Source organism: Podarcis melisellensis, assembly GCF_964234715.1.
Source record: "Podarcis melisellensis genome assembly, chromosome: 13".
Lineage (NCBI taxonomy): Eukaryota > Metazoa > Chordata > Lepidosauria > Squamata > Lacertidae > Podarcis > Podarcis melisellensis.
In genome coordinates, this window is record NC_138545.1 from 16,858,084 (window position 1) to 16,871,171 (window position 13,088).

A 13,088-nucleotide genomic window follows, 5' to 3' on the forward strand; every position below is an offset into this window, starting at 1 on the left:
TGTTAATCTAATGGACTGACTAAACCCAGCATCCCTAACATGAGCAGAAATATAAATTGGTTTTAAAAAAAGAAGATGTACCCACTGCATGAATCCATTCCAGGAGTATTTGAATTTCAAACTGAGATAAGTCAAAGAGACTGTAACCACAGGGGCGTTAGAAACAGAGGTGTCCTCATCTTTATTAAGACATTTTACGGAGGAAGGTCCCGGTTAGGTTAAGACAAGTTGAAGTGGGCACGGCTTTGGCTTTGGGGGGTATAGTTTTCCTCCCCAGATAATAATACTAATAAATAACAGGTTTGAGGTGTGTATTGCTGGGTTACAAAAGTGTGTGGATCATCTGGGACCAGTGTAAGGTAAACTCCCCGGCCTGGGGGTGTTTGGGTGGATTCCCCCCACAAAGCAAGGGTGGGAAAACCAGGGCTTATTCCCCTTCCTTGTCCTCTCCGTGTGTGATGACGTAGCAAATGTTCTTGTAGTCAACGTTGCCAGCTACATCTGGAGGGAAGGCGTGCCACATGTTCTTGATCTGAAAGAGGCAGAGAGGCCAAAATGAGAAGTTGCCCGATTCCTGATTCGGTTTCCCTTCCCAGGAAGCTAAAAAAAGGTATACTCCCAAGTCAGTAAATGCACTGGTGTTATTTTCAATACAGATGTTTGAAAAGTTGGAGGGGGCATTCAGAAGCAGAGAATCTGCTTGATATCAATAACAGATTAGTGATTTTACAAAGTTTACCGCAGAACTGCAATGGCTGCTTCCATTTCCGTTCTGCCAACCTTACCACCTCACTCTCAACTTAGTTCTGTCCTGCAATGGAATTGTAGCATTTAAACCATTGAATCACAGCACAGGCACACTGTTCTGTCCTAGGAGAGCCAGCATTTAACATTCCATTGGCTGAGTACGGTATTTCCTTTCCTATCCAGATGAACATGAAGGCTACGACCCTAAATCCAGAAAGGACAGATAAACAGGAGTGTAGGGCAAGTCTATATAAAAGCTTCTATATAAAAACTGCACTTTCTGGATAGGCGGTGTGTGGATGTGGGCTGTGAGATTATTTTGCAGTGACAGGAAAACTCAATGCAAATTCTCAGAAGCCTTTTATGATGCCTTGATGTATTAAGCATTAGCTTGGCAGATGAGTGGAGTGCGCAGAAGTGTACCCTTTCATGTTTTTTTGGGAAAGAGTAGCTCACAGCTGAAGAAAAATGGGTATGAAGAGGAAAAGGGGGGAGCATAAAAGTGAGAAAAAGGACTGGATGTTCTGCATAATGCAGGGAAGTTCTCTTACCTCTTCTGGGGTGAACCGGTCGCACTGAGTGGTCAGGAGTTCTTCCAAGCTGCAATGAAGCAAAGAGAGTAAGATGTTTGAGAGGGATCCCCAGGTAAGTGTGAGTCCTTTTTTAGATGGTCTTCAAGAGCTCCAGCCTCTTATTATGGAGAACATCTGCTTCCCTCTCCCCTCCCAGGTTCACATAAGCTGAAAGCCCTCCCCGGTGGAAATATTTTTGCTTGGAAGAATGCTTTGTTCCACACACACACATACATAGGCAAAAGGCAACTGTTTCATAGGCAACAGAACCCTACATTTGAATTCCATCATTGGAAGAACTTTAACCCTACAACAGCATGCATTTAAAATTGCTACAACTCTTCCCAGGGCACTGTCATTTTATGAAAAAGGCCATGAAGCACTAAGAAAAATCTCAAAGTCATCAGCAACGGTAGTTTGGTGAGGGTTCTGAATCCTCATAGCCCTTACAGCTGCCATAATGATTTCTGAAAGGAAGTCGTGACAAGTAAACTAGTGTAAAATTAATTATATAAATTTGTAGGATAGACAACATATCATCATCATCTGAGATGCATGCAACAGGATGGTTCAGACATAATAGCCTATACATTATTTAGCTGTCAGGTCCAAGTCCCAAGAGTGTATACTTCTTCCTCTCCAACCACAACTTGCTTTCAAATCTGAACAGACAAACTATGGTTTGCATTTGCCTTCTAAACCACAGTTAGAAATCTACTTCAGAATGTGGTTCCTAATTTGTTTGGAGGGCAAACACAAAACTTAAGCAAACTGTGGTTTGTTTGATCAGGTGAGTTGGGAGGGAAATGTGAGTGTGTTGGGGAGCACATGAACCCAGTGACAGCCAAGCAATGGTTTGGTGTCGCATGTTAACCAGCGCAGCACATCTAAGGAAAGTGATTTGCAGAGCAGATACTCACAACTGCTTCTTGACAGTGCCCTTGCCCTCAGGGTCCAGGATTTTGAAGGCGCCAATGATTACGTCCTCGGGATCAGCACCTGGTGGGAGAAGAGGAGCGACAGTGAGATCTTGACATCAAGCAGAGAAGAAGGAGAGACAGAACAGGGAAATAACTTACCCTTCAGCTTCTCACCAAACATGGTGAGGAAGACAGTGAAGTTGATGGGGCCGCTGGCCTCCTTGATCATGGCATCCAGCTCCTCATTCTTCACGTTCAGGCGCCCTGCAGAGATGGGAAGGGCAGGATTATCAGCTGGGGGTGGCTTTTGAGAATACCATCAACGGCCAAGCTTTGCTTTCCTTCCTGCCCACCCTGCCACGCTCTTTCGAGACTCCCTTTTTTCTTACCCATAGCAGCGAATGTATCTCTCAGGTCTTCCTTGTCAATGATGCCATCTCTGTTCTGGTCAATGACAGTGAAGGCCTAGAAAGTGGGAGAGAAGCAAACATTGTGGGACTGCGGGCAATTCACCTCCAACATTCTACCCTACCTCCCGACAAAAATGAATGTAGGATTTGTAGGGTAAAAACTCCTTTGTAACAACTGTTGGATCTCAAATCTGTCCGCTCTCAAAAGGATTTCTAGAATGCGCGAACACACGGATCTGCACTGAAAGTTCCAGTTCTGAAACTATATATAATACCTGCATGTAACTCAGCTTTAATTTAAATGGTGAGATTTTGCTGGTCCTCTAAAGACCTGTTTGCACATGCATGTTCAGCGCTTGATTCCTGCTACCTCAACTGACAGTTCTGAATAAAACACTACAGTTCAGCCACCAGAGAAGAAAATGTCATACCACCTCAGAACCTGAAACACAAAACTTTTCAGGGAGTCGATTCGTAACACTCAGCTGCCAGTGACCATGTCACAAGACATGAACTTGTTTGTGTGACTGGGTTATAAGTTCATCAGTGGATGTGAGTGCAGTAGTTTTTACTGGAAACACAGATTGCTTTGTTGCTACACGATACCTATCCATTAGCGAGAGGGAGATGGCACACACTCATGCCTGTGTTGACAGTACACATTTCAAGACCTTGGTTTCATCATGTAAATGTCCATGACAAGGTGAACATACACTAGCCTTGAATGAACTTCCTTTGAAGGCTAATTTTGACTTCTGGAAAGAATATTAAAAGGAGCGTTCTGACTTATGATTTCTGCTTGAATCCAATAGTTGTGACTATGGGATAAACAAGACCCTCTTGGACTGTCAATGCTGTGAACCTCTCCATCGTAGGCTCAGGTTGTATATATGTGTAAATAAACCGTAAATCCTAAAGACACCACCATCTCCGCTGTGCCGCATTTCCAAAAGGAAACCTGAACCTGGGTGAGCTGCCTGGAACCCCTGGAATCTCACACCGCTCTGAAATTGGGGTCGCGTCTAACAAAACGTTGGCTGTGGCCGATGGGAGTTGTACACCATAGCCTAGGCTGCTGGCCAACAGAACAGAATATGTTTGTGGCTTCTAACTATCGAAAAAGCTGCTGCAACACAAGGGAGAATCAAACCCAGTCTTTATTGTTACAATCAATGGCCAGCATTGTTCAAAGAAGAATGAAACATTAACCTGGAGTCATCAAGCATTGGGCAAAAAAACAGTAGTTATAGCCGCCCTCTATATAATTTACTCAAGGAGGTTGCCAGACATCTTATCTCTGGAATTTTAATGAGCTGACAGGACGGTTAAAGTTAAAGGAGTTCCAGAAAACGTGACCCAGGTTGGACTCCAAATCCCTTCACCCTCTTCCAGTCTTCTTCTATTGATGCTTATATCTAGCAATGCATTGTGGGATTGGAGAAAGACCAGCTTCCAGCACAGCAGGATCCCTGTTGGGCCTCTCCTCCCCCTCCTCACTTCTCTGCAGCTGTGCCCTAGAGACACCTGTCACTTGATACCCCTCCGAGTCTCTACCAGGAATGGGAACAATCTTCTTCTGTCTCATATTAAACCCGGGGCCCCTCCCTAAGGGGACAGATGGAACATTCCAGAGGAGCTGTTGATGAGATCTCCGGAGGATAGCGGGGAGGGGAGGGGAGGGGAGCTCACTCCTTCCTTGGCTCAGTCACTATTATCCTTTGGGGCTGTGTGGCGTGTCTCTTTCCCGTAAAAAAACATGGAACAACTTCCACCCCACCCGAGCTACAGCAAATGCAGAATGGAGAGGCAGAGGAGCTCCCAACACTCTCTTCATTTTAAAGGCAATAATTGCAATTGTGTGGTGGTAGTAATTGCCTCATCTCAGCACCTCAGCTTTGTCACTTGAGTGCTGGGGGTGAACAATCTTTTTGTATAAAAGCTGAACATGCAGTCCTCCAAAATGGTACTCACTGAGGGCAGAAACCCTTAGCTACTCTTGGGCAGGTGTGGAGAAAGACAATGTAGCTGCCACTGCCAAGGGACAATGGAACCGAAAAAATACACCATAGCATCCGGCTGGATATATAATTTCCCCTTATAGCAAGTCAGGCCATTGAGCCACCTTAGCCAAGAGTTGCTGTTCCAACTGGAGGTGTTTCCAGACAACCTGTTTATTGAGCATTCACCCCTAATTCGTTTACAGGGAGATTAGACAAAGCCGGCTATTCAAGAAGCATTTGTTCTGAATTGTTTGCGGGGAAGTTAGAGGACGGTGAGCCGAAGCAAATGTCACCTCATACTTTCCAGTCCAGTCTCCCATCCCAGTCGCAGGGTTGTTTTGAGGATAAACTGGGAGATGGAGGCGGGTTGGGGAACAGCCATTATTGCTACCCCAAGCTGCTTAGAGGGAGGTGGTCTAGAAAGGTCATCGACAATAAATTGCCCGGCGCCAAGGATCAGTTCTTTTCACCAAATGTATTGATTGAAAGTGGGTTGTCATCAAAAAAGTAAAAAAGCTGAAAATGCTCATTGACCAGGATGGAGGAAAGAGAAAGGAACAAGACTGATGGAACTGCCCAGACAGCTGGAACGATAATTATTTTCCTGTTGTTCTTTTGATTTCTTTTCTCCAAATGTGAGATATAGATGAAGGGTTTTCAGCCTTTGCAACACCGGCCCAATTTTTGCTTTCGTTGAGTCTGGAGCCCCACAGCTCCTCTTTCAGGCCAGTCACCCAGAATCCATCTCCAAAGATTTCCTTGTAAGGAGCTGCCGCCTGCTTCTCTGTCCAAGCGCAGATGTCACCTACCTTCTTGGTCCTCCCTCACCCAAAATAGACACTGCTGCGTCTCAAGGGTCTCAGAAAGGAAACACCGCCATTCTTGGGGTGGGGGTGGGGTGTCGAGGGGCAGCAGTAATGGCTGCGAAAGGGCAAGGGAGATCCTCTTCAAAATGGAGGGGAAGAATCTCATGCATGGGGGAGGGCGAGCTTCACATGGAAAGCTCTCGCCACCACCACCACCACACCAGCTTCCCAAGGGGAATGAACCTGGCTGGCTACTAGGAGACAGGGGGCTACTTAAATGGTGTGTAGAGGGAGAGGAAGGGGATAGATCCACCTCAAAAAGGGAGGTGTTGAACACCTTCCAAGGCTACAACCCTGCACATGCTTACTTGCTCGCTGTGCAAAGTGGGTCTTCCTTCTGAATAAACATGCCTAGGGTTGTACAGCACAACTAACTAGGTGGTGTTTGATAGTTTCAGCTCCTCTGAGGTTCTGTATCCTATAGACACAAAGGAACTTGCTTAGAATAACTTGGCCAAATTATAGCACCCATGGATTCCTTCTCCCGTTCTCCCTCCTTTAGGAAACCCTCTAGAACTTGTAGATACACGCCGTTCTCAGCATCTGATGAATCCTGAACAGTGAAAGGGCTAAAGTAAAGCTTGAGAAGGGAAATTAGTGAGGTCTGGGCCTCCATGTGTGAAACTGGGTGGACAGAAGCTGCTCCATTTTAAAAGGTTTGATTCTATCCAATCAATCTGCCACAGATGTGTTACTTTTAAATAATCCACAGATGAAAATTCCGGACTCTGTAGATTTCTTACGGTCATAACATCCTTCCGCATAGCTTACTTAGGTTCTTTTCCCAATCGGGTAGTCCTCAAAATTAAATTTCTATCCTGTTCCAAGGAGGTGATCTATAGATTTGAGTCTGTTATTAATAACTTCTGTATTCTTCTGATTTCTGGACGAGACTTACATGCCTACAATAAAGCAGCGTCTCTCCAAACACTGAGTCTGTAATCCCGCTTTACCTTGGAGTTCAGCCCCATTAAACTCTATAGGACTTACTTCTGAGTAGATATATATAGGATTACACCGTAGCTGCGTACACACCATACATTTAAAGCACATTTAAAGCATGCCCCACCCAATGAATCCTGGGAACTGTAGTCACCTTAATTTCTAGTACCTTGAAAAAAACATCCTTTCTGTCAATGACTTTCTCAAACATCTTCAATGAATAGTTCCAGGTAAGCTTTAAGAGCACCATACATTACATTTCACATTTTCTCCTCCATCTCTTCTTAGTTTCTTACCTCTTTGAACTCCTGGATTTGTGTTTGGTCAAACATGGAGAATACATTGGAGCTTCCTCCTTCGGCTGCTGCCCTTCTCTTTGCCTTCTTGGGTGCCTGTAATGGGTTAAAATGGGAAATCAGACCACTATGTACATTACCACCCAAAATGCTTATTAAGGATAGGGGACAGGGGCAGCACTTTCTGCAGGTTTCTAGAGTGTGAAATGTTGTGAGCTTGCTGAACATAGTTAAGGGGGTGGGGAGGGAAATGAAATAATTTTATACATTTCTGTCCCGGGTAGGAGGGAAATGTCTGGAAGCAGTTTCTGCTCATTTTTAAATAATTTTTTTATTGGGGTGGGGGTGAAGTTATTAGATTCAAAACAGGATGCTACCAAACACAGGGAGCAGGATGAAGGTTCGGGAGATTCCAAAATGCTTGGTTATGGTAGCAAAGGTTTTAAAAGCTGGGAGGAAAAGAAGATCCTTTGAAGAACAAACTCAGAATTTTAGTTAGTGTTGAGAAATGGCAGGAACAACAAATGCTGCTTCAGGTCGAGGAGCTATAATATATCATATTCAAGGTATTTCCTCAAAATCTTCAACGTATTAGTCTGAGATGCGTTTGTGAGAGTGTCTCTGTGACAGAGAGATGTGTTCAGCAAACATAAACTAGCCTTGTGTGTCCTGCAGAAATTGCCTACATATTCTAGCTTCCAAAAATGCTTTTTATAGGCCTTGACGACTAAATAAATGAACACTGATGAGGTTCTGGAAGTTTCCACAGATGCTGGAGAAACCGCAAAGGCCCCAATGAAAGAGGGTTCCAGTTATTGGAATGTATCAAAGTTCACAAACTAGGCCTCCTCCTTGGAGGTTGGCTTGGAGCATGAGGTTAAATGGAGCTCTAAGGAGTGTTGGCAAGGCGTATACAATTCCTTCTGAACCCTCCTTCAGTATATTGGTCTGGTTGATCGGATATGAACAGGGTGCACTTTGGCCTCACAAGAGATAGAAGGCAGCAAAGGAGTTTGAGAAATAGCTGAGCTGGGTGGCAGGGTTGAGGTTTACCTAGGTAAGTGTATATGTCAAAGGATTCGGGAAATCTCTCTAACATACCACAGAAGATGGAGCTGATACACACTCACACAGAGACACAGACACTGACAATTAAGTTGTATCTCTTCAACTGCCACCCTATATACAATTACTTGGGAGTAAGCCCCACTGAAATCACTGGGGCTTACTTCTGAGCAGTTATACATAGGATTTCCCAGCGAGTACCAACAGATGAGCCATTGATGGATTGAACAGCCAAGGGCAGCAATGGGTTATTTTTGCCTGCAATGTGTGTGAGAGGTTGCTTGGCTCGCTTGCGTGAGCAATCTGGAGTGATTGCTTCCGAAGCAGGTTTTGCAGTACACTGGCTCTCTTGCGCTAGTGGCAGCCTGCGACCTGGATCATAAAATATGAGTGTGTGTGTGTGTGTGTGTGCATTGGTGAAGTGACAAACCACACAAGAGACTCTGAGGGCAAAAAGAAGAAAAAACATACTCCTTGTGCTTCTTTGTTCCAAAAACAAAATTGTTCCACGGTATCCCTTGATTCCAGCTCCTTTGCTTTGGATTTTGTGGCGCCGCCAGGAATATGACTCCTGAAGCTTTTGTCTGCTCAGCAACCGCTCAGCTGCCCTTTACACTCACACACACACTCTCTCTCTCTCTATTCAATATGGGGTCCAACTAATTCCCAGCTGAGTAAACTGTTCTACTGCATTATTCAAGAAAAAAGAGCATGATATGGCTATTCAGGGCCTGAGAGGATTCCCTGGTGAATTTTAAGGTGCATAGCTCAGCGAAGGAAATAGGATCTTAAGGAAGGCTAGCTAGAAAGCAAGGAAGGATGTGAAATAATCCTATTTAACATGACATTCTGCATGCGGTTTAGGCTTCATCTTTCCCTTCCCCTCGTCAAAAGCTGTTCTTCCCAGCTGCTATCTGGCATCCCACCTCATTCAACTACCCCCAATCTCTCCTCAGTTGCTCCGAGGTATTCCCTGAACACACACATCTCTTCTGCATATACAATAAAATGTTTAAGTGGAAAGAAACTGAAACGGAGAGATGAGACAGAGATAGAGAGTAGTGGAGAAACTGATGAAAGGAGAAATAGGTAAGAGAAAGACCTGAATAGCACTGTTTTGGCAATGAAATGAAATTTTAGAAAATTGGTAAGGGGATTCCTCTGTCCCCCACTCTCCAACACCCAACCTCTTGGGTGTTCAAATATGTATTTCATCTACATAACCTGAATGATCTCCTAGTCTTCCCCTCCTATTTGAAAGAAAAGAGCTGCAGATTGATCAACCAACGTTCCATTTTCTTTCCACTTTGTACATTTCCACTAGATTGAACCAGGGCACCTGCACCCCACTTACCATTTTGGTTTCTCAGCGGACAGGCAGGTGGGCAAACAGCAGCTGTGGGTGCGGTGGGGATGTCCCAAGGGCCAGAAGGATGAGCAGCCTAGACACAGGCTGCGAATTCCCCTGGGGTTATATAGACTCCCCTGGCGGGAGGCGGGGCAGCTAACTATAGCCACATCTTCAAGTTTGGCTCCAGGACTGGGGGTGGGGTGGGGGGTAACCAAAGTCCAGAAATAGACTCCAGAGGAACGCAAACGGGCCAACTCCTTTCTTGGAGAAGGGAAAAAGCATACTGGGTTTTTGGCAGTTCCTGCCCCAGAAATCTTGCTATCACAGGGGTTCCTGGTAGTACCCCACCTTCTCCCAGAGTAGGTCCTGAGTCTACCCAGTTTGGTGTCAGGGTGAACCTCTGGCTCTGGCTTAGGGCTCCACTGATCTTTTGCCAGGACTCAAAAGCTTCAACTCGGGTTATTTGTGACTTGCATCATCAATTTGCATTATAAAGTATGAGAGGGCAGGTCGCCGCCACGAGGTGTTTACAATCTAAAGTGTGACTCGGGGGAGACAACCGAGGAAATGGAGGGAAGGGGATTGTGGGGGAAGACAAATCAGAGAACCGTGCATTTATTTCACCTGCACACAGTACGTCGGTATAGTTAAGGTGAAGTTATGCGTGCCAAAGTCTTTGAAGGAAATGTGTTTGTTTTTTAAATTCCTTGTATGAAATTCAGGGATCAGGGGCTAACTATTTTGTCAGACTTGATACACAAGGAATGTGGCCAATGTGGTACCCTCCAGATATTGTTGGACTTCAACTCCCACAATCCCTAGCCACTGGAAATTGTAGTTAAAACATCTGGAAGGTACCACACTGGAGGGCACCCACAGTAAGATTTGCACTATCCCATGGGCCTTGAGCTTGGCAGCTACTCTTAAGAGCTCAGCCCCACTCCCTAGCCCCGGAGGTTCTCTGTGGGACCTCTGCTGCCTGGCCTCCATCATGGGCTGAGAAAATTTCAGCTCCTCACTCCCATTTCCTTGCCTCAGAGGTCCTCAATATCCGCCTTCTTCCCTTCGGCCCTCTCCCTACCCTTCCTCCCAGCCAAGGGTATCCAATGTCCCTGAGAAAATTTCCTTTTTGGGATTGTGGGACCCAGCTGTCGCTTGCAAGGCACCCAGGCTGGAGTAGAGGCTCCTAAAGATAGCAATCTTGAGCTTCCTCCCCACTCCACTGCAGACAAAGCTACGGGAAGCCCTGTCCATTCATCCCCCTACTTCACCCACTTATTCCTAGTTATTTTCCCTCAAAAAAGCCCCAGTTATAGACCCAGCATGTGCTGTAAGGGCAGAGAGAGGGAGAATGTGAAAGAAGGAAAATGGAAGGGTGAAGGCTGTGAGTACCTGCAACTCTTCAAAGATCAGCTTGATTGCTAGAACAGGGGCTGGGAACTAGAGATCCCAAGGGCGAAATGCAGACCTTGGGTACCACAGCTGCACACACATTTAGAGGCAAGGGGTGTGTGAAGAGGGTGCTGTAACCACAGAAACAACTTGGATACAGGTTTTTTTTTAGGAGGGGGGATCCCTTCCTTAGCAGCCCTCCTGTCAACAAATTGGTGACCATGGAGACCTTCTGATTTAAAAGTGGACAGAATAATTGCCCAGATTTCCAACACCAGTAGGGACATAGGCCCATGTAATGTTACCTTCCCACCTCTCACTGCAAACTTGCAGAACACAGCATGAAGTAAGGAAAAGGAACAACTCAGCAGCAAAGTGATGGAATACAGAGATAGAGCACTAGTATCTTCCCAATTCCTGAGAAAGGTGCACATGGATGAGAAAGACAGAGAGCCTCTCCAGATGTCTTTTTAAAAGTTGTACTGTAAATTCATGATTATTTGAGCTCACAATGGTAGTGGGGAGGTTCTGCATGATCCCACTTTCAATACTATTTATGCCTGCAAAAGATTTGGGAGCGGACATGCTGTTTTCTTTCCAATCAGTGAGTGTCCTGTAGACTCCTGCCAAAAAGGGTAACTTTTCATACCACAAATATTCCAGGGTGGATGGAAGGTTGCTTGCCCCACTTTTTTGCACTACAGCACAAGAAAGCCCTCCCAGATGGCAATGATGAGGTCTCTTTCAGGAAGCATTGCAAAACTAATACAGTGGAATAGTGTGCAGACTGTCTAGCAGATTGGGGTATGAATTTGCCTCTCTCTTTCGGGACCTTTCCAGACTGGTGGTTTGTTTTTCGCATTCCGAAACATGTCATGTAAACTCATCGCTAACGCAATTATTGCATCAATGACGTGTTTCAGAATGCAACAGACATGACAGTCTGGAAGGGTCCTGAAAGAGAGAGCGGTAAATGGGGGTGGCGCGAGGGGAGAGACATAAATACGCGGAAAAACACGGAGAGAAGGAACAAAGACATAAGAAAGAAAAGGAGGTGGCAGAGGGGAAGATTTAAGTGAGACATACCTGTGGGTCAGGTGGGAGGAGGGTGAGAATTGACATTTTTGCTAAGGTGTAGAAAAGTGCAAGAAGGGAAGAGCCCATCAGCTCAGCTCAGGGTAACCTGACCTACTAAGGCCTTTTGCAGCTATCCGTGCTGAGCTGACACATCCTCCTCCTGGACACATACCCAAAATGGAAGGTGATATTCTGTTAGCTTGGAGTCATACCTTCTGTACTTCCAGCCTGGAAATAAAGCGCAAGGGTCCTGGCACCCTGGGGTGTAAGAAGCAGTCTTATTCCAAGCCAGACTCTTGGGCCATCTAGCTCAGGGTCATCCACATGAATTGGCAGCAGCTCTCCAGGGTTTGAGGCAGGAAGTCTTTTCTCAGACTGACTCAAGAGATGCTGGGGACTGAACCTGGGACCTTCTGAATGCAAAGCACATGCTCTACCACTGAGCTACAGCCCTTCCCTTGAGCACACCTGCCACCTGAAGACTCCTGTAATTTACAGCAGCAAGGCCTGCCTGTAATTGGTGCAGCTTTTCCTAACAATGTGGAAATTGATACCGTGGCCTGTGGAATTCTTTCCTAGCACACAGCTGTTGAAAGGTAATGAAACTTGCCAGGGAAAAAGGATAAACTTTATAACTGGGTTAATGTAAATCTGTACATATCTAAAATCAGTCTGATTGTATTAAAAATGGTGGGGAGGAGACCAACACTGATCTGTTTTTTTAAAAAATTATCTTGTTTGTCAGATAAGGTACCCATGTGTCTTTCTTTGCAGAGAATAGTCCTCTGTAGGGCTGCCTGCTCAAAATCCAGTTTAAATATAAAAGCCCAAGAAGGGAGAAGAGGGCTCTTGAAGTTGTTCATGAACAGTTAGCACCTGAAGAACAAAGCACAGGTCACCTGGTCAGTCTTCCCCACTATGGTGAGATGCATCAGACATGTATTTAAATTATGAAACTTCCTAAATTTGCATCTCTCGCTATAAAGTAGTATATGCAGATTTTAATGTAAATCTTTGCCTTCTTTTTGTGGTGCATTTCCTCTTTTTAAAGTACAGTGGTACCTCAGGTTACATAGGCTTCAGGTTAAATAGGCTTCAGGTTAAGTGGTGCTTCAGGTTAAGAACAGTTTCAGGTTAAGTACGGACCTCCGGAACGAATTAAGTATTTAACCTGAGGTACCACTGTAATTTGTAGGTGGCTGCTTTATATTCAGCTTAAAAAGGCTCCCAGCACAGATTAAGACCTGGGAATCCTTGCCTCTAGTAAACGGTAAAAGACCCCTGGACAGTTAAGTCCAGTCAAAGGCGACTATGGGGTTGCGGCACTCATCTTGCTCTCTGCCCGAGTGAGCTGGCGTTTGTCCACAGACGGCTTTCCAGGTCATGTGGCCAGCATGACTAAACCACTTCAGGCACAACGGAACACCGTGACGGGAGCCAGAGCACATGG

General features: G+C 45.4%; 1 protein-coding gene across 1 annotated transcript; it reads right to left on the reverse strand.

The window, feature by feature from the left end:
- Positions 1-153: 153 nt before the first annotated feature.
- On the reverse strand, positions 154-9,328 carry MYL11 (myosin light chain 11). Its single transcript, XM_081884802.1, has 7 exons — positions 9,173-9,328; positions 6,754-6,849; positions 2,629-2,704; positions 2,399-2,503; positions 2,240-2,318; positions 1,299-1,347; positions 154-532 (listed from the first exon to the last, which is right to left on the reverse strand). The coding sequence occupies exons 1-7, from the start codon at positions 9,173-9,175 to the stop codon at positions 428-430; spliced, it is 513 nt and encodes a 170-aa protein (XP_081740928.1). The 5' UTR covers positions 9,176-9,328; the 3' UTR covers positions 154-427.
- Positions 9,329-13,088: the final 3,760 nt, after the last annotated feature.

Excerpts from the sequence above, each read along its gene's own strand:
- MYL11 (XM_081884802.1), bottom strand. Across the intron at positions 2,705-6,753 it reads AAATCCAGGAGTTCAAAGAG|GCCTTCACTGTCATTGACCA; the intron begins GTAAGAAACTAA and ends CCCACTTTCTAG. Across the intron at positions 533-1,298 it reads ACCGGTTCACCCCAGAAGAG|ATCAAGAACATGTGGCACGC; the intron begins GTAAGAGAACTT and ends TGCCTCTTTCAG.